General features: G+C 53.7%; 7 protein-coding genes across 7 annotated transcripts; 4 read left to right on the top strand and 3 right to left on the bottom strand.

Moving 5' to 3' along the window:
* Window positions 1–363: 363 nt before the first annotated feature.
* A1O7_06210 (salicylate hydroxylase) lies at window positions 364–1,907 on the top strand (the record flags this gene model as incomplete). Its single annotated transcript, XM_007760213.1, has 4 exons — window positions 364–427; window positions 480–1,168; window positions 1,216–1,553; window positions 1,604–1,907. The coding sequence occupies 4 exons, from the start codon at window positions 364–366 to the stop codon at window positions 1,905–1,907; spliced, it is 1,395 nt and encodes a 464-aa protein (XP_007758403.1).
* A 506-nt stretch (window positions 1,908–2,413) lies between these two features.
* A1O7_06209 (uncharacterized protein) lies at window positions 2,414–4,390 on the top strand (the record flags this gene model as incomplete). The annotated part of the gene is made up of 1 exon (XM_007760212.1): window positions 2,414–4,390. One exon carries the CDS (start codon window positions 2,414–2,416, stop codon window positions 4,388–4,390), a length of 1,977 nt encoding a protein of 658 aa, XP_007758402.1.
* A 164-nt stretch (window positions 4,391–4,554) lies between these two features.
* Window positions 4,555–5,124, bottom strand: A1O7_06208 (uncharacterized protein; the record flags this gene model as incomplete). Its single annotated transcript, XM_007760211.1, has 2 exons — window positions 4,555–4,853; window positions 4,897–5,124. A coding segment is annotated over one exon (189 nt), but the record flags the coding sequence as incomplete, so codon positions are not given.
* Window positions 5,125–6,653: 1,529 nt separating this feature from the next.
* On the top strand, window positions 6,654–7,619 carry A1O7_06207 (uncharacterized protein; the record flags this gene model as incomplete). Its single annotated transcript, XM_007760210.1, has 1 exon — window positions 6,654–7,619. One exon carries the CDS (start codon window positions 6,654–6,656, stop codon window positions 7,617–7,619), a length of 966 nt encoding a protein of 321 aa, XP_007758400.1.
* A 2,180-nt stretch (window positions 7,620–9,799) lies between these two features.
* A1O7_06206 (uncharacterized protein) lies at window positions 9,800–11,536 on the top strand (the record flags this gene model as incomplete). The annotated part of the gene is made up of 1 exon (XM_007760209.1): window positions 9,800–11,536. One exon carries the CDS (start codon window positions 9,800–9,802, stop codon window positions 11,534–11,536), a length of 1,737 nt encoding a protein of 578 aa, XP_007758399.1.
* A 731-nt stretch (window positions 11,537–12,267) lies between these two features.
* A1O7_06205 (uncharacterized protein) lies at window positions 12,268–13,395 on the bottom strand (the record flags this gene model as incomplete). The annotated part of the gene is made up of 1 exon (XM_007760208.1): window positions 12,268–13,395. One exon carries the CDS (start codon window positions 13,393–13,395, stop codon window positions 12,268–12,270), a length of 1,128 nt encoding a protein of 375 aa, XP_007758398.1.
* Window positions 13,396–17,419: 4,024 nt separating this feature from the next.
* On the bottom strand, window positions 17,420–19,519 carry A1O7_06204 (uncharacterized protein; the record flags this gene model as incomplete). Its single annotated transcript, XM_007760207.1, has 1 exon — window positions 17,420–19,519. One exon carries the CDS (start codon window positions 19,517–19,519, stop codon window positions 17,420–17,422), a length of 2,100 nt encoding a protein of 699 aa, XP_007758397.1.
* Window positions 19,520–20,099: the final 580 nt, after the last annotated feature.

The raw sequence follows: 20,099 nt of genomic DNA, 5'->3' as shown, positions 1-20,099 counted from the left end.
CAATCAGGTCGCATCATTCGCTGTCCATTGTCCGTTTTGGTACAATGCATGGGACGGCAGTTCAGTTGGAGAAAAGCTAGGCCTTCCGCACCGTGACTGGACCGCTCTCGCCAGCAGACTTGATCGCACGTGAGTACAACCGATAGGATCGCTCGTGGGGCTATATCGGCCTCGTGCGGCGATCAAAGGGTCCTTGGCTCATTCATCAGGGACGTCCTGCCATAAAAGTCTTTCCAGAAGCTTTCCTTACCGCCCAACCTTTGTATAGACCCTGCCCATCAAACTCATCGCCAGTAAGCGAAAACACGCAGCGTGCAGGAGTCCAAAACGAAAGAACGAGATTGAAGCGTATCGAATATGATCATGGCTGCGGAGGAACCGTTTGCCAAGTCCAAAACCGGCGTCAAGGTCATCATCGTCGGAGCAGGTGAGGCACCCCACAGCGTCCCTGGCATGGGCGAAATGCTGACAGCAGGCAGGTTTTGGTGGGCTCACCGCGGCGATAGAATGCCATCGTCAGGGCCATGATGTTGAGATTTATGAGTCGTTCCCAGAGCTCAAGGTTCTTGGCGACATAATATCCTTCGGCTCCAACGCCGGACGGATATTCACTAGATGGGGTGTCGATGGCTCGATAGCCAAGAAAATGAGGACCCTGAGTATTGACCTCGTCAACCACGGATTCAAAATCCACAAGTACACGGGAGAGCACATCATCACCCAGAAGACGCCTCCAATGGATCCTGAAGCTCCTGTTTTCAACGGCCACCGAGGAGAACTGCACGAAGTTCTCTTCAATTACGCCCGCGACGATCTCAAGATCCCCATCCATCTCGGAGAGAAGGTAGTGAAGTACTTCGAAGAGGACAACAGAGCCGGTATTCAACTCGCAAATGGGGAGCAAGCTTGGGGCGATGTTGTTATTGGCTCGGACGGCGTGAGGTCGAAGGCGCGAGAACTTGTTCTGGGATACTTCGACAAGCCGAAGAGCAGCGGTTATGCCGTCTTCCGCGCCTGGTTCCCCAATACCGACATGCTCGCCGACCCGGAGACCGCCCATTTCTGCAACAACGGCGACACATTTCAGGGCTGGATTGGACAGGACGTCCATTTCCTTTTCTCGACCATCAAGAACGGAAGCGATTGCTGTTGGGTGTTGACACACAGGGTACGTTGGGACCAACTGGAAGTCCGACATTGCTGACCATTGCGCAGGACGATGCGGACATTGATGAATCATGGTCATTCCCGGGCAAGCTAGAAGACGTCTACAAGGTGTTTGAGGGCTGGGACCCTCTCTGCAAGAAAATTGTTTCCAAGACCCCAGAAAGCCGACTCGTCGACTGGAAATTAGTATACCGAGACCCGCTGCCGACCTGGGTCAGCAAGGGAGGCCGGATTGCATTGCTGGGTGACTCGGCGCATCCATTCTTGCCAACATCCGCGCAGGGTGCAACGCAATCAATGGAGGACGGCGTCACCATCGCTGTCTGTCTTCGACGTGCCGGGAAGAGCCAAGTCCAAGATGCTGTTCGAACGTATCAACGAATCAGGTGAGAAGATCCCGACATTGGCACTGAATTTGCACTGATAAGCTGGGCAGATACGACCGCGTCAAAGCAGTCCAGAAGACCGGGGAGACAACCCGAGATATGTGGCACAAAGCGGACTGGGACAAAGTCAAGGAGAACCCCGAATCAGTCCAATTTCCACGTGAAGATTGGATCCACACGCATGACGCCGAGAAGCACGCCGAGGAGGTCTTTGATGAAAATTTCGCTGCGGTAAAGGCTGGAGATAAGGGTGTCCCAGACAAGCTTGCAAGCGGTGGAGACAAAGTCAGCGCAACCGCGACCGTGAACGAAGTGTCTGTGGCTGGCGAGGTGGAAGTGAATGGTACTCACTGAACGCCTTTGAGTTTCTGTACAAAGGCTGAGATGATGGCAGAATCGTCCCGCTTGCGTTCGAAGCTGTGATCGTCTCATGCATGGAATTGGTGTTTCTTGGGGGTTGGCAAGGAGTCTCGGAAAGACAGGGGTATTTCTGCAGCGCCTGTCGAAATCTGACGCATGAAGAAGTGAAATGGACATGAGCCTCTGAGCTATTTAGGCCATTTTTAGCTTCAATATATCCACGTCTCGGCACCGAAGAGTTGTGTACGCTGATTGAGGCGCATCTGAAGTGAACAGATATCAGTGCAGAAACGCAAAAAGTACTAAGTCGCTGAACGGCGGAGCATAGCTTTGCTGAGCGTTGCCATGCTTGGCGGTACGGCGGAATACTTCTCAAGATGCGCAGTCAAAATCGCTTGGCCTGTGACTGATGAGCCTCGATTTCATACTCGTTGGTCGTACTCATCCTAAGAATGGGTGCCACTCCTTTCTGCTGAGATGGCGGCCATTTTTTCAAAGCCATGGGAATCCAGCGGTTGTTACACGATCTCCTCCCCTATGCTGAACGAGTTGTTCTTGGCGTCTCACCTCGAACGGCCACCGGGACAACCGACGTTGAAGCCTTGATAGTTGACGGGCCTTCGCTTGTCTATTTTGTATATAACAGGCTGCTAGCATATCATTGTCTCAATTCCCTCATTGCTCTCGCTCCGCCACCAACTTACGCCGAAATCAACCAAGCAGTCCTTCACCTTCTGGACGATCTCCAAACTCAAGGCATCACCATCGCACACATCTTCTTCGATGGAGGCTTGCCCAAATCTAAACGGGATGTCCGTCTCGACCGCATGGACAAGTTGCGCCAACAGCTCGACATCTTTCGAAAAGCCCACGCCGACTTCCCGCCCTGGTCAGCCTCTTCCGTTGGAGTGCGGGATTTTGAGAAGGCTCTCTGGGCAACCTCCGGGATTTCGACGAGAAAGTCGACTCTGCCAGCTCCACCGTTCATGGTAGCAAGCGTCATCGAGGCCTTGAGCACCGCTGACAGCCCATGGTCAAGGAGCGTCCACATCGTTCCTGGTGAGGCAGACCTGTACTGTGCTCTTGCAGCTCAAACCTCCGCGGGGAAGGTAGCAGTCCTCACTAATGACGCAGATCTGGCAGTCCATGAGCTCGGCGGGAGAGGCTGCGTGGCTCTGCTCCATTCACTCGAGAAGAAGCAGCGGAAGTCTGCACCGAGGGGCTTAGAGTTCACAGTCCTTTGCCTGGACCCAGCACACACTGCTTCGAGAATGAACGTCGACTCTCTCTTTGCCTTTGGGTTTGAGCGCTTTCTCGACTCGAACGCCTCCACGGCAATCATCCGAGAGCGGGCCAGGAATGCCTCGAGCCTGCACCAAATGAAGAGCGAGCACACTACATTTCTGGAAGAGTTCCTACCATCGATGCCGGTTTCTGCCAACTCCCAGCTCAATCTAAACAGCCTGGATCCACGCACCGCAGAGCTGGTTGTCGGGCTAGACGATTCGCCTTACGTATATTTGACTCCAATCTTAGAAGACCCACAACGCGACTCATCTTGGTCATATGGAGCACACATTCGACAGCTCGGGTACACCCTTCTATCATCCTCGACAAGGTCAAGGAATGCTAGGCTTACACAGCCCGCAGCTCCTGTCACGGAATATGCCAGAAAAGGCCAACGCATCTCATCTGCCACAGTGACGGCTCTCAAGCCATCCGACGCCATTCCTCGTATGGCTGAACTGGAATCACTTCTCGCCATATACATCTCTCCTCCCTCCCCAGGCGCGGCAGTCAATGACAGAACAGCACTGCCAGCATGGTACGCGCTCGCCATTCACCTGGTACACCAAGAAAAGGTCAAACTGGACAAGTCACCCCTAACCTTAACACAAGTTGCGCGTCTGTTCGGGCTGCCGCAGACGGCCGCTCTCACCTTTAAGATACCTCCGAGGATATCTTGGGAGGATATCCACCTCTTGGCAAATATTCAGGCGGTGCTCTATTCTCTACGAATGCTCTACCAGATCACGGGCTACATCATGAATCAAATGCAGCTCCCGTCCGAGTCTGCGGCTATGGCTTCTCCACACCCCGGCAATAGCGAAGGACTGCCGACGGGAATAGCAGCTCTTCATAGCACGCTGTCGAATATGCCTTCCATCGCAGATCTCCTGCTCGATATAACTCACTTGCGGCAGAAACTAGGTGAAGCAGATATCGAGACACGAAACATGACTATCCGGTGTCTGAAAGACGTACTTGAGCCGAAAAGCCTACCTGAACTCGCGATTCAACACTCGGTACGTGACGAGGGAAATCAAGACACTAGTAACGAACATGACGAAGCGGTATGGGCCACAGCCAAGCCGAAGAAGAAGAAGAAGAGGAAAAGAGGACGACAGCTTGAGACGCAGGCCATCCAGACAAAAAGCACGAATATTTTCAAGCTATTGTCGGATGATCCAGGCTGATGGTCGTGTCTGATATATGTTGTATCTAGACCAGCAGTGTGATACAGCTCTAACTACGCCATCTGACCAAAATGCCCGGACCCCGCCTCATGGAGGATATCGAGATGGTGTCATCTACATGGCTTTCAACCCATACTCGACTCCTCAAAGACCACGTGCATCTCTTGCTCGGCATCAACAGGAAAGACATCCGCTTGGCCGACCTCCGGTCCTTCTACCGTCCGCAGTTGAGATCTTACTATATCGGCATTCATATCATGTCCCTCCCGCGCGGCAACTCTTCTGACCAACTCCGTTTCGCTGGCTTGCAGCGCGACGAAGACTGTCTTGACAAAGCCTACGGCCGTCTCATCACCTGTACTGGAAAGAATATCTCTTAAAGCGTTACGATGAGATCGAGCAAGAGCCGAGCATGTCAAAACGATGTTCCCAGTACTGGCACTGGCGCCTTGCGTCCGTTGACCTCGAACAAGGTATCTTGCTCGAATGCGTTCCAGTTTATTGACCTTGATCCGGGCCAAGCCAGATCTGCCTGTCGAGCGAGGTCAGAGGAAACCCTGGCTCATCTTCGCAATATCAATTGCGTCGTGAACTGCGTCTTCTTCAATGACTGGACAGGCAAGGGATTTGGCAAGGCGAGATGCGAGTGTGCTTTTGCCAACGCCGCATGGCCCTGACAGCACAGCCAGGCCGGTTGGGGAAGTGGCTGTGCTCAATGCGTCTGTCGGGCCCTCAACTTGTTCTCAAGAAATGCTGAACGAACTTCTGGACCAGTTCTTGAGACAAGGCAGTGACTCTTCCAAGCTCAGGAGAGATCTGTACTGCTGCGGCTTTCACGTAATAGGTACCGGTCGTGGATTTTCCTGGTATGGCTGGTGCAGGAAGCGCAAGTGCTTGCTAAATAGCAACGTGACAGCATAATCAAGTCAGGTAGGCGCAGACCGAGACGAGTAGCAAGCGTGGCGGACGAGAAATAAATGACCATGGGTGCTGCAGATGGGGTTGAAAGCATGGAAGTGAGGTGCCTGTGAAAGCGAAGTGAAAGTTGAGCCCTGCAACCACGCTGCGTTGTCGCCAAGCTTTCAGGTCGCATCGCCACGCCTTTGCCTTTGCCTCTGCCCTTGCCCGTCCACGCTCTCATTCAATTAACAATAATAGGTGATCAACGACCTGCAATGGACATTATGATTCCTTCCAGAGACATCGGGGCCTGTTTCATCCGTGCATTCCCTGGTGCAGTCGAAGAAGCGCGCCACTGCCACTCACTGCTCAATACCAGGATGGTGGAACCCTGGCCCATCTGAAGCCGGACGCAAGTGAGGCTGAATGCCAATACTGAACTTCGTAATGCACCTTCAGTCCGGCTTGTACGGGACCGGTTACTCTGTCTTCTCGACTTCCTGGAAGCTTCCGCTGGGATCCTGCGCATGCTCCGACCACAACATCGTGTGATTCAAACAATGGAATCTAGGGGATCTCCAGGTGCTACGAGTACAAACCTGGCTTACACTGTGCAGACCACAAACCTACCAAATCGAGCATCCCAGTACATACCTCACGCGACCGATGCTCTTAGCACAATCACAGCCTTGTCAAGATCCGTCAGGGATCAAGGAATCAGCCCTGTCTGGAGTGCATTTTGGCCCCAGGATTGCCGGAGAATATTCAAAAGGCGAAGCGAAGATATGGCTTCAATCGTGGGGCGGACAACTGGTCCGACTAGTGGTTGGGCAGTGGAGCAGTAATTTCCCCAGCACAAATGAGGCACACCCTTGCCTCACAACATTGCCCAAGGTCGGCCACTACATACTTCGAGACCGCCTACATACCACTCAAGCACGTCGAAGTACGTCAATACAACGAGCGACTCGCGTTGGTTTACGGGCATATGAAAGCAGTCGTGGTGGTCGTGGTGGTCGCATGTTGCGGCAGAAGGATAAGCGAGCGATGACGATATCGATGCTGGCGGTGCCGCGGGAGTCGCCGGCTTACCGCAGTCAAAAGCCAATGCGAAATGGTTGGGCGAAGCGAGCACCACCCGATCTGCAGATCCAGCGCGTCGGAGACTGGACTTCAAATTTCATCATTTTCGCGCATGTGAAATCTTTTCCTGCTGTCCTCACCACTATCGCATTTTGTCAAGGCCGTTCAAGATACACCAAGCCAACAAGTGTCTGCCGCCATTTATCAGGCCCACGACTCCGGACTTTTAAGATTTCATCTCGACGCGCAAGGCTGGCCCCGCTCGTAACCAGGGGTAAACATGTCTTTTATCTTGGCGTATCGACGACCGAAGGAGAAACTAGTTCGACCACGGGCACCAAGCAACCCTCGCCTTCAGGAGAATTTTATACACCAATTCAGGCCCAAGCCCTACAGGCTCCTTAGGTTCGAGGAGTTGCCTGAATGGTATCAAGACAACCACTTCTGCAGATCAGGATATCGACCAGTGTCCAACTCATGGATCACTTGCCTGCTTTCCCTTGGGCATCTCCACAACGAGTCACTGAACATCTACACTCATCTGATACCGGCCGTCGGTCTTATGTTCGGACAATTTCTCATCTATAGTGGCCTAAGCTATTTCTATCCGGACGCATCGATAGCCGACCACGCCGTCTTCAGCGTCCAAGTTAATGCCGCCATCATTACTATGCTGCTTTCCTGCAGCTATCATACCATGATATGCCATTCGAGAGACGTTGAGAATTTGATGCTGAGGGTTGATTATGTCGGGATTCTTACGCTGATAATGGGAAGCTTCTTTTCCGGCATCTATGTGGGATTTTACTGCGAACCCGTCCTCCGGCGCGTCTATTGGTCCATGATCATCTCCCTCAGCCTAATTACCGCTACATTGGTTCTGCATCCCAAACTACAGGGCCTGAAATATCGGGGTCATCGGACGTGGGCTTTCATTTTCACAGCATTGTCGGGCTTTGCGCCAATCATCCACGGCATTGTCCTCTATGGTTGGAGCGAGATGTGGGTGCGCTCCGGAATGCCTTATTGGTTCCTGGAAGGCCTTGTTTATGGGATCGGCGCGTTCTTCTTCGTCACGCGGATTCCGGAGTCTATATGGCCGGGCCGCTTTGATATTTGGCTCTCATCACACCAGTTCTTTCATGTCTTTGTGGTATTGGCGAGCCTCGTACATCTGTACGGAGTCTGGGTGGCATTTGATTGGAATTATCAGCATCAACGAGTCTGCGCAGCGCGGGTTATGTGAATACGCAAGTGATGTTTTGGGCGGTCTACGTCGCCGTCTATCATCCTATGTGACGTCCATCCCAGCGCAGAACTCTACGCTCAAACAGTGAACTTCTGCAGATTATCAAGACCTGAAGTCCTCGCTATGTCGGCCACCTGCTTCTCTCAAACTTCGTCCAATATGTCATAACCCCATCTGGCTGAAATTACCGTGGATGTGTTTCTCGGTCACGCACTTTGGAAGGACTATCGTGCCACGTTGGACTGCTCAGCTCACAAGCACTTGATCCGGATCCATCCCCCACCCGTTCGGCGACCGTATGAACTTCTGGATCGTCGACGGTCCTCGGTTCTCCCGTGTTGTTGTCTCCGAGAGGACTGTAAGCCTCGATCAAGATGCCCTTCTCCTTGCAGAAGTCTAGCAACTCGGCATTGTTGAAGATACGGATGGGCTTCGACCTAGTTGACCTGGGGACCTACCTCCGAGATAGAAAGCCGTTCTTTCAGGCGGCGAATATTGGATTGGAGACGCAAATGGCTCGAGTCTTCCCCGTCTTCAATAGTGCCTCCCTCGCCTTCCACGTCTCGTTGAAGTGCACCTCTGACAACCTGGAGACGCCGTTGTCATCAAGAGGGAACCAACGAGTACCAGAAGCAAAATGCACCGGCCAGTGCATCAGGTACTGATCGACCTTTTTCGACACCAGGGTCCTGCAGGGACTTGTCGCGTGCTGCCTTTACATGCTCGGGGTCATGCTTCGAGTTCCAGAGCTTTGACGTGATGAAGATGTCGCTTTTCTCGAATCCCTGACCGACCTCGGTCTTGTTTCTGTAGATGCTCCACAATCTAGATGTCTGTAACCGGCCTTGAGCGCAATTTCGACCGCGTTCTCGACTTCATGCGGTGCCACTTGACAGGTGCCGAAACCTACAGCAGGGATCTCTGCCCCCGTGTCGGGTGTGAAGGTTCGTTTGAGTGCCATTGTTCTAGTGGTAATCTGTATGGTTGCTAGGGACAATCGTTGGTGCGAGATGGGCAGGTCGGGCTGGTACAGGGCGGTAGGCTTACCTTTCCGTCGGCGACCTTGGTGTATTCGCAGACGTTTGCACGTTCACACGGGCGGCCGGCATTTTTGGCGGCGGTTTCGTGGCGTCATTCCTCGGTCTTGACACGAGTTCTCTCCCCGCGATTGTCGAGCTTGGTGAATACCCATTCGAGAATGCAAATGAAGACGTGGGCATACTGGGTCGATTGCCGCCGGATCGCAAATGTCGAAGGGGTGGCACCAGGGCACTTTCCGGACCTTTCTCTCGTGCTCGTGGGGTGGATGCACTGTGCCCAGCCATTCCTGTTCAGCTTGATCCCGCAACCGAGGAGCCTTTTCCCCGCCCATCTGTCATGCCCTTCCGCACCGCACACCTTCATCTCTGACCCGACGCCTCACGGGACGCACTTTGTTGCGCCAATCCCACGCCGATGGATACACTGAACTCCACGCCTTCGATGGCTGACGACGGCGATCTGCCGTCCAGTCCGCCCAAGAGGCGCAAGCTAAAGCATCCGCGCACTGCGAGAGCGTGTTTGTTTTGTAGAAGGTAGCTACACCTCGTGCGTACTGTCGCTCCGACGGAAGGCATCTGTACGGCAATCCCGACCGGCTCACGCAGCTCCGTACGCCCTTTCCCAGGTATAGACGCTGATGACAGGACAGAAGGAAAGTGCGCTGTTCAGGCACTCAGCCGTGCGACTATTGTAATGGTGAAGGTGTGCGTTGCGAATACGACGGTGTTGCAAAGCCACCACACAGAAGCCTTGACCGGGTCTCATCCTCAATCACCCATCATGTCCATGCTACTCAGAGTCCCTCGGCCCGTCAACCGGGTACCTTCCTGGGTGCAAGTGTCCCAACAGCTCACTTAACCCAGCCAACTTCCACCCGAGATACGACAAGGTCGAAAGGACAAGGACCAAATCCGCCGGCCACGGTGTCAAACGAGCGCACACTCCGTGTCTCTCGAGGTGCATCGCTGGAGCCAACCTTTGCCGAAGGCCATCATATTGGTGCAACAGCAGGCGTGTCCTTCCTCTACCACACACTGAACCGGGGAGAGGTTGCTGAAGGAGAGACGACTCTGCCAACGGCACTCTTAACATGCCACGGCGACATCCCTCCGGTGAAAGTGCGTCAGGACCAGCCAATGCCTTCACGAGAAGAGGCCGACGCTCTCTTGGAACGTTATTTCCGGTTTGCGACACCGACCTATCGCTTCTTACACCGGCCGACGCTCGAGAAGTGGACATCCGACCTATTGACTGGGGACCGCCTGTCGTCGGCAGAGGCAGCTTGTACACTCATAGTCTTCTCGCAGGCGCTCCTGTACACGAGAGACAACGACCGGTACGTCGATGGCGGCGACCCCGACCCGCATCGAAGCCAGTTCTATTTCGAGAAAGCCAAGTCTTTGCTCAATCAAGAACCTGGCCCGGCGTCCCTCGCGAGCGTCCAGTCCAGACTAGCTTTGTGCCTGTACCTTCTCAGCACGTTCCGCATAAACGAGTGCCGATACGTGTTCAGTCTTGCCTGCACGATCTTGACCTCGCTCGGTCTGCACAGGAGGTCCTCCGCGGCTTCCAGCAAACTCGACCTCGTGGCGCTCGAGTCGCGCAAGCGGACGTTCTGGTGCGCCTATGTCCTGGATGACTATCTCAGCGTGATGCTCGGCCGGCCCAGAATGCTTCGCGACGAGGACATTGACCAGCCCTACCCGCGCAACATCGACGACCAAGACCTGCTGTCCTCGGAATCACCCGACGACCTACCCCTGCACGGCAACCTGGAAGCCTTCATCGCGCACGCCGACCTCGCCAAGCTCATGGGCCGTAACAGCGATCTTCTCTACCCGCTGCATCCCCTGACGGAGGACCAACTATTCGACCGGACCAACGAAATGCTCGACTCACTCACCCAGTGGCGAGACAGGCTCCCAGACTTCCTCAAACCCCGGGACAAGACTCTCGTCGGCCACCGCACGTTCGAACGCCAAAACACCGTCCTCAAGCTGGCGTACGCGCATCTGCGCATCCTCGTCACGCGTCAGTGCCTGCTCGCCGACTTCAGCCGTCTAGGCCGCACCACGCCCTCCCCTGCTCCCTTCATCCTCGACGACCGGGCGTTGAAACCCGTACAAGAATGCGTCGCGGCCATCACCACGATATTGAATGCCACCCACGACCTAGTCCAGCGGAACGCCCTGTACCAGGCCTTCTGGTTCACGCAGTACATTGCGTTGGTCGCCATCTCGACCCTCTACGTCTACGTGATACAGAGCAGCCGCGCCAATCTCCCGGCAGGGATCTTTCCCGGGGTGGACGCAATGTTCGACAAAGCAAGACTTTGCCAGGATTATCTCGCAAATTTGGCGCCAGAGGGCAGTCAGGCACGCCGCCATTGTCGTCTCCTAGCCCGCCTGCGCCGGAGGGCCGAGAAGGATGCCGCGCGGGCGAGAAGGACCGAAACCGGCGCGGGTGCGGGTGCGATTGTAGGTGCTACGGTTGCAGTTGATTCTGGCTCTGGACCACATGCATCATCATCATCAGCCCGTGCAAAAGTGCCGGCCGCACCCGAGGGCGCGACGAGTAGCAGACCAGTCGTGCCGGAGGCACGAGAGTCTGAACGGGACATCAACCCGGACAGGGATACATGTGCCTCGGTCCACCAGGACGGTAGTACCGCCGGTGCCAGTGTGGGTGGTAACCTACTAGACGGACTCGAGACTGCGAGGCTTGATCTTGATGCCAACAAGGGGACCACGGGGCAGTTCACGCCTTCGGAGGATGATTTCATGTTTCAGAGTCTTCTGGGCTGGGGCTGGGAGACCTTGGACACGGTTGGGTTCCCGGCAGAAGGGGATGTGTTCAAGTTAGTATCTTCATGAGGACGGACGAGATGGTTTGTTCGAGCGTGGATTGTTCTTTATTAAGTAGTTCGGCTAGTCGCCGTGTCTGCGGAGTAACTAATCCTTAAGTACATACTTATACTTTATGTATACGCCCTCGACACGGGCTTTCGCAAAGGTAAGTATGACGCCCCAGGCACGTTGTTAGGGGTACCCGGTAGGTGGCTACTTAGTTCAACTCTGTCTGTACAGGGGCAAGAGGAGTGAATCGAATCGTCCTCACACGGGAGACTCGGCCGCTCCTACTGTTGCAACCGGGCGCCGTCGTGAGGACGCGGAGAGGGATGAGAGGATTCTGTGACGCATAGTACTAACTCACCCGAGGGCCATCGGCTATGAGGGTGGCCCCGGGGAGGTCCTTTTTCAGATACTACAGTACTCCATAAGTATGTTACATAGCACTCCGTACATACTGGATACCTATTTCCTAGTGGTACTAGTACTTTACGTGCAGTGGTTTCCTACAGGATTCGTGCGCCGGGGGGGTCGTCATTTTGGTGCTCAAAGACTAACTCAAGGTCATACGTTTCACTAACGATGTACTTGCATATATGCTGTGCTTGTCGTAGAGGATAGTGGTACCAGACACTACATGAGGAAAGCACTATATGCATAATGCGTGCACCGATCGGCAAGGTTGGTCAGTATGTATACTACCTCAACATCGACACCATAGAGTCCTGTACAATACCTACTACGCATTTGCCTACTCATCCCTGCTGCCATAGCTTGGTCTTCTTACCCTGGAATCCCAGCTTGTCCAGCTCGGCGACCTCTTCGCGAGTCAATCTCCACCCTAGAGCCTGCATGTCCTCGAGAGCCTGACTCTCTTTCCTCATCCCCACCACCGGCACTGCCCCTTTGAGAATGTTCCAGTTCAGCGCCACGGCAGTGACGCTGACGTTATATTTCTGTGCCAACCGCCGCTGCACCTGCAACACCGGCTCCACGTGCTCCATGTCGTACTTGCTGAACCGATACTCCTTCGGCGGCGGGTTATCCTTCGTGTACTTGCCGGTCAGCCGCCCCTGCGCGACGGACGAATACGACTGGAACACGATCCTGTGCTGCTTGCACGCCTCCAACATGCCCTCCAACTCCGGCATGCGGCGCAGGATCGAATACTCGCACTGGTTCGTCGCCAAGGGCACGCCATGCTCGGCCAAGGCCTCCTTCATCTTCAACATGTCGTCCACGGAGTAATTCGCTACGCCGACCGTGCGGGTCAACCCCTCCTCCACGCACTTCGCGAGGCCCTTGGCCACCTGCGCGATCGAACTGACGTGCACGTGCCCGTGCACGAGGTAGCAGTCGATGTAGTCGAGGTGCATCCGCTCGAGCGTCTTGCGGAGCTGCTTGAGCGGTGCGTCGACCGGGTGGATGACGTTGGTAGCCCCGTCCGTGACGTTGGGGAGCCATTTCGTCTGCACGATGATCTTGTTGCGCGGGACGCTGCCACTGTGCTTGTTGATCAGGTCGCCGAGGATCTCTTCGCTCTTGCCGCTGCCGTAGACTTGCGCCGTGTCGACGAAGGTCATACCCCTCTTCAGGCATTCTTGCCACGCCGCGCGCAGCGCTGGCAGTTCATCGTCTGACCAGTGGAAGGTGCTGGTGTCGCCCCACGACCAGGCACCCCAGATGATCGGCGGGATGGGGACATCTTGCCCGTCCTTGCCGCGAAGGGTGTGTCGCGTCGAGAGCTCGGGAGTGAAGGATTCGGGGACGAGGTGTTTCAGCCCGTCGTACTCGGCGGGCACTGGATCAGGTTTCGACGAGTGCATGCCGGAGACGGCGGACATGCCGGCCGACAGGCCTGCTTGGAGGATTTTCTGCGCCATTGTTCTGAGATGAAAATGAGTTGCTGCGGATTCAAGTTGTTACAGTATCCGCGAAAGGTCAAGTTGGGTATGGTGAGCGGTGAGGTGCATTGTATGCGCTTTTCTTTGGGAGTCTAGCAGGTTGAAAATCATCAGATTTTGCACAGTTCTGGGTGCGCCGACGTGAGAAGACTGGAGTGTAGACGTCAAGGTTGATGCGAAGCTCCAACCACATTGCGTCGCATATTTCATCCGGAGCGCTCGTACTGTACCGAGGTCATCATCATGTCCACAATTGGATTCGATTGGAAAATGCACACTGCTAGTGTCGATCAGCATGTGGTGATCTTCAGGTGAAACGGTTACGAAAGCTTGACAGAACATCAATCCCCGGAGTGAGATTTCCGCAGCGGGATTAATATGATGTCATCGAAGATGAAATCGCAGTGTATGACCAGCTTACTAACGCGGCAGGAGCGACACACGACTTTGCAGGAGCAGGTCTGGCCAGCCAAGATGATGGATACTAGATTTTACGACCTTCTGACTACTTAAGCCACCACTACTGTATGTGAAAGTTACGCCGAAATCATTTCTAGTATGTACCAACTATGCAGGGAATAACCATAACTCATATAGTACTACATTGTTAATGTCCCTTGACCCGCGCTAACCAGCCTAGGTAGAATCTGTGTTGTATTAGTGTATTATAGCACTTCTAGTACACTGATATACATAGTAGGTACTAGTAGGTTAAATATAAATACAGGTCCAATCCTATCTCAAGCTATAGTTGAGACAAGCTTCGAGGTGGGTTTCAGGACAGGCTCAACACCAGGATCAAGACAGGCTTGACAACACGATCGGAGCAGGCTCAGCAGGCTGCATCGAGACAGGTCGGAGATAGCATAGCGGGAGACTCACAATCCCAACCCCAGTTCCAGCCCAGTCAGTTCTAGTTCGGGCTGAGTCGGACTAAAAGTAAGCTGGGACCGGGCTAGAAGTGAGCTGCAGTGGGACCCGCCTGGAAGTGAGCTGGGACCGGGCTGGAACCGAGCTATACCAGGTTAGATTCAGCTACTGTACTATGTAGTAGTAGTATCGATATGTACTTAGTATGTATACATACTAGTAGCATCTAATGCGGTTATGAAACTGTATCAAGAACTTTTGAAAGCATCTGATGTTGTCTCAATGCAGAGACTCGATGGGTCAACACGACTCGAAACTACATAGAATGTCGATCGACCTGCCAGCTGAAAAAGCACGCCCTCCTCAAGCCTTCAAAGTCCTTCATGACGCCTCACGAGGATCTCACGTCCAGGATCATCGGACGGCCCCAATCCATGTTGAACCACAGCCTCGGTCTCGACTCTCCCACTGTGAATTGCGAACCAAGACTCGCTGCCTGTGGTTACTACATACTTACTTTACGTATCAAACCCCACCCGGAGGACCGTATGTCCGATCTACTTTATTTCCTCGCACGCTCTTGTGATGCCACTCCTCGGGCAACGCGGGCAGAAATCCTTCGCGCGTTTCCGAGTCCCCCTGATACGCGGCGTGCGGGCCATACCACCAGAATTTAGAGACGGCGGCGTCACCCTCGTTCAGGCACTGGCTCAGGTGAAGAGAAGTGACGACGCCGACGGCTTTCAATGTTCGTGTTGTTCTTTCTCTTCAATTCATGTAGGCCTCGATGGATTTCGGGTAGTCACGTAACATGTGCCAGTACTCGAGAATGTAGGCATCGTGGGCTTCCCTTGTTGACACTGTATTAGGCCTGGAGGTGGCGTCGGTGTTCGAGATGTCGAAGCGCCACATCTGTTCGGTCGCGGTGCCGTTCACATCCAGGCCTTTCAGAGTGGGACTTGAAGCGGTTGTTGGAGCCTTCCTCGGCCACTGCAGGGGCAGCGGTTTCTGGGTCTGGGAGCTTGCCTTGGTTGCGCTTCAAGTTGTCGGTGGGTTCGGCCACGCGGGCGTTGTGCATACTGGAGGAAACGAACTGCCAGGACGAATCGATCCGTCCAAGTACGCGTAACACGGCTGTTGTCAGGCGGCCCGTGTCTTCGTTCGATTCGTGGGCAATGGTATTGAGAAAGTTTTCGAGAAGTACTAAGTATCCGAGAGCTGTCTGAGAAGCATCTGAGAAGTATCAGACACTGTATCTGGGAAGTGTCTGAGACTTCTCAAAACCATGAGAATTTCTGCGATTCAAGCACTGTGAGCAGTGTCTGATACTTCTCAGATACTTTATCAAATTGGTCGTCATACTATGTAGGGTAAGTACTAAGTAGTAAGGATTGTGAGCCAGTATATTTTACCAAGAGATGATAGGCCTCAGCTGCCGGAGGTGAGTTGGAGTGCATGCCTTGATTCAAATTGTGGCTGCCTGGCAGGGTCAACGGGCATCGTGGTCTGGAAACGGAGTTCGATCAGAATCAGGTTGCTGAGCATGTTGAGAGTTTGCTGAAAAGTCCCTCCAACACGCTTCGATTATCCATCCCACCACACACAACGAGGTCGTAGTTCGTTCCGATCAGGTATTAGAACAATCAACTGCGTTGAAAAAGACTCATCCCTAACAGAATGTTTTGATCTTTGCATCGCATAGTTCGCCATATATACTCTCGCATTAAAGAACCAATCATGCCAATCAGCCTCGCCGTTCCCATCAAGTGGTCAGTGGACGTGCGGCTTCCCATAAGTGATGTTGAAAAGGACTAGCGACTAACTGTTGAGACTATGCACAGAGACCTCTTCCGCCCGACTGCGCTTGCCGGCATATTTGGACGTCCAGCCAACTTCTCGGAAGATGGGTTCCAAAATCATGAATTCCACAGAAGGAGCCATCACGTGTGCGGTGGACTGTAAGTACGCTGTTGCGGTCATAAGCAGCACGTTGGACGTCGTTTTCGTCAAAGGCAACGAGAAGAATGAGAAGTGGAAGACAAGCTCCGAGCCAACTACTTAGTAAGTTGCATGCTTAAGTATGTACTCCGTACAGATCTTGAACAAAATTTCCGAGAATCAATCTAGGCCAAACCGTAAAGGAGCAATTCGACACGGTCCCTCAGAACTTGATGTGGCCGAAACTCTTGGGGAGATGATTTTCGGCGCCGAAGTCGAGAGCCATACCAATGCCGGGAATGTGAACCGGCATCGAAATGAAGAAATGAAGATGCAAAAACACAAAAAACCAAAGAAGCAGCTAAGCTTGGATTGGGTGGGGCGGTGTTAATTCTGAAGTTCAGATCTGAATGGCATCAGAGTACCAGGGAACGGAATGTAAGGTCTCAGGTACTGACCAGTGGCTTCGAGTTCTGGCGGACACACACGCACGCACAAGGAGAGACCGTGAGAGGGGTCGCTCTTGTGGTGACTGTAGGCAAGTATATGTGCTTCTCGAAATGCAGTTGATATCCCAAGTTCTTCTTCATCCATTGTTGAGCATGCATGCATGCCACAGCAGTGCCAGCTTTGTCTACCTCATAGTACTTGTCAGAGGCTGACTGGATACACTCCGAAAAGACTAGGGTGCCCAGCTCCTGATGTATCCCGGGAAAATATGGATTCTGGGCAGCCAAGGCTGCTGAGAAGAAAGAATGTCCCGATCCTTGGTAAAGCCTCGAATCCCCTGACGGTCAGTACTACCAGTAAGGTATGATGAGAAGTCTATCTCCCAGAAAGTACGAATCCGCTCAATCTTGCTTTTCCATGTCCCTCATCGTAAAATTTCATAAGCTCGTAGCATATGCGAAACCAAATACCGCATCTCGAAAGCTGCCATCAGTGTTGATTTCGTAGTTCGATACTAGTAGTATGTTGTGATTTGCGGCAAATTTTGGCCTGCATGCAGATTTGATGTCATGATTTCATAATGACCTGGGGTTGCTCATGTATCATTCAGTATCTCTCGTTCATTTGGCGCTCCATCTTCGTCTCGGCTCACTAGAAGAATTTGCGGATTCAATGTCTGAATTGTGGAAACAAAATCTGACGACCTGGTGCATCGAGACCAGATGGCTGTTCCATCCCTACTCAATTAGGACGGCGACTTTGAAGCAGCATTAGCAGAAGCTGGGGCAGGTGCAGGTGCAGATTGTGGTGCAGGAGGTTGCGGCACGGGAGTCGCTGACGGAGCAGGAGCGCCCGTGGAGTTCTGCCCATGAATCTGTACTGCAGGCGGTTGCGTGGACGGGGGCGGTCGATGTTGGGGTGGTAGTGGTGTTGGTGGTGGTGGTGGTTGCTGTTGTGAGGGTGGTTGCTGTGGGGGCGGTTGATGAGGGTAATGGGAGGTCGAAGGTGGACTACCCTGTGGACCATTCGATGGAGGAGCTGCCCTGGAGTACTCTTCAATGCCCGGCAGCATACCATTGGAAGGGCGCGGATAGTCAAAGTTCATATGACCACACATAACCACGTCTGCTTCTCCCATGGGTTGCCATCTCACGTTCCGGAGCCGCGTCGCGAGAGGCCGTCCTCCTTGATCGTAGGCCGGCTCCGGGGACACCATGACGCCGGCTTTCCCGAAAAAGGTCGGTGCAATAGTGAGGATGACAGAATCGATTAGATGTGAGCGATGCATCCTCAGCAGCTCGGAGAGAACGACCCCACCTCCTTCCACCATGACGCTCTTTATGCCTTCACGGAACAAGACATTGAAAATACCCTCCCAGTTCATTCCACCTTGTGCAGGGATATAATCATTGATCATGAGGTACTCTCCACCATGGGCTTTCAGTGTGCTCACAGCAACAGGATGCAGCATTGCTCCTGGCGCGACCACGACCCAGGGCGCCTTACCACGACCCTCAGATGCAGTTTTCAGCACCTTCATCTCTGGGTGAATTCGTAGGCGCGCGTGAGGATCGATAATGATCGGTCGAGGTTGAAATTCCCAGGCGAGCCCACCATAGCCGGTTGAATTAGCGAGTCGGCAATTGAGGGCAGGATCATCTGCTATGGCCGTGACGACACCGACCAGGATGGCATCATGTCGACTTCGTAGATAATGTGTCATAGCTTTCGTCTCGGGACCAGAAATGGCCGTGGGAACACCTGGGACTTGGCTGATCCGGCTGTCCAAACTACTCGCCCAAGTGAGCGTGACATGGGGTCGCGTTCGCACATGTGCCAATTTCGGGTCAGGCACATAGGGTTCCAGAAAGCCCCTGGCATGATGTGGATACTGTAGAGTGTCCCAACGCACGGCCGGTTCACTCCGCGCATCTGGTTTGACAGGCTCCAATCGACCAAAGACACCACCAGGTTGTGTCGGAGGCTGAAATTGAGGGGCTGGTGGAGGGGGTGGTGCAGGCGGCTCTCGACGCGCGCGTTGTAAAGTGAAGCCCTTGTGTGCTTTGAGGCCCGTCTGATGATGCCCCTGTCGCCAGGCATATTGCACGTTCCGAACGTCTGACATCTTCATAAACTTCCCCCCTGCAGCGTGCATTTTCTCCGGCTCTTCCCACATCTTCCAGTAGATTGACGCTGGCATATACGCCTTGGCAGCCTCACGGCGAGCGGTGTCCATGATGCCAGTGTTCCTTTTCGTCCCGTCAATGTAGTCCAGGTCATGGGAATGTTTGACCACCCCATCAGTAGCACGAGAAATGGTACAAGTGTCGCCCGGGTTGAAAACGACCTTCATCGTCATGGCACATGTCTTCTCGTCGCGCGTCCGTTTCTTCCTCTGTTGTTTGCCCTCCGGCGTCGGGCGAGGTGTGTATGACTTTGCACTGGCACGACGTAGTCTGCAGGCATAATATTCCACCGTGATGGTACGGTCTTCTGGTTGGGATTCTGTTGTCCTCATCTTACGCCAGACGTTGTCCACAAATGGAAAGTATGTATGCCACTCTGCTGTGGATAGTTGGATCGGGTTTTCCAGACTGAAGAGTCGCTGACGCATATCGGCAAGATTCGGTGGATTGTCGAAGACGCTGTAGTCGGGAGGTTCGTCCTCAACCACGGTATATTGTCTACCGTGGGTGCGTTTGCCATCGGCTCCACCTTCATCCTCGTCTTGATCGTGCATGCTGATATCATTAAGAGCGTCATCGTCGCCGTCGGTCTCCAGCTGATCATCATCTTGATGGTCGGGCTCGTCAACGCCGTCGGGAGTCTCAGGATCGGTGCTCATTGTGATCAGCGTGGAGAGATTGTGAAGATCGTAATGATCGACACCGGTAGGGCTGTGGGAATGTGGACTTGACGGAGCAGACGCGTGCTCATTCGTAGAGCAGATGGACTTCGCTTAGTCGGAGTGAAGGTATTAACATGACAATGGAGTAGAAGATGGTGTAGGGGTTATGCCCGTAGTCCGTGAGGGCGCTGTCATTCACGCAACTCTCACTTTCGCTGTGGATTCACACGTAAAAAGTGAGCCAAAGGTGAAAGTTGCGCGAGTTGAGCGAGGGTCGAGTATGACCGGTTGAGGCTCGGATCAGCGCTTAAGCTCCACTCGTTCCGCCAAGCGCTTCTCATGCAAGGGACCGGCTCAACTAAATCGTCTCTAAATGAAATGTGACAGGTCTCAAAGGCAAGGGAATGCTACAGTGTAAAACTCGACGGGGGTAGACCAGGTGAAATTCTCGTAAACGTTTCCACAAGCGCCTTCTTTTGCACGGGTTGCGCGAGGTCTCCATCAAGAAGAAAGGCCTGCAAGTGCTAAATGGGTTTCTCAACTTCGCACCCACGGAGCGCGGAACCTAGACCGTGGC

This window comes from Cladophialophora yegresii (assembly GCF_000585515.1).
Source record: "Cladophialophora yegresii CBS 114405 chromosome Unknown aczIN-supercont1.4, whole genome shotgun sequence".
Classification (NCBI taxonomy): Eukaryota; Fungi; Ascomycota; class Eurotiomycetes; order Chaetothyriales; family Herpotrichiellaceae; genus Cladophialophora; species Cladophialophora yegresii.
This window is presented reverse-complemented; position numbering and strand designations above follow the sequence as displayed.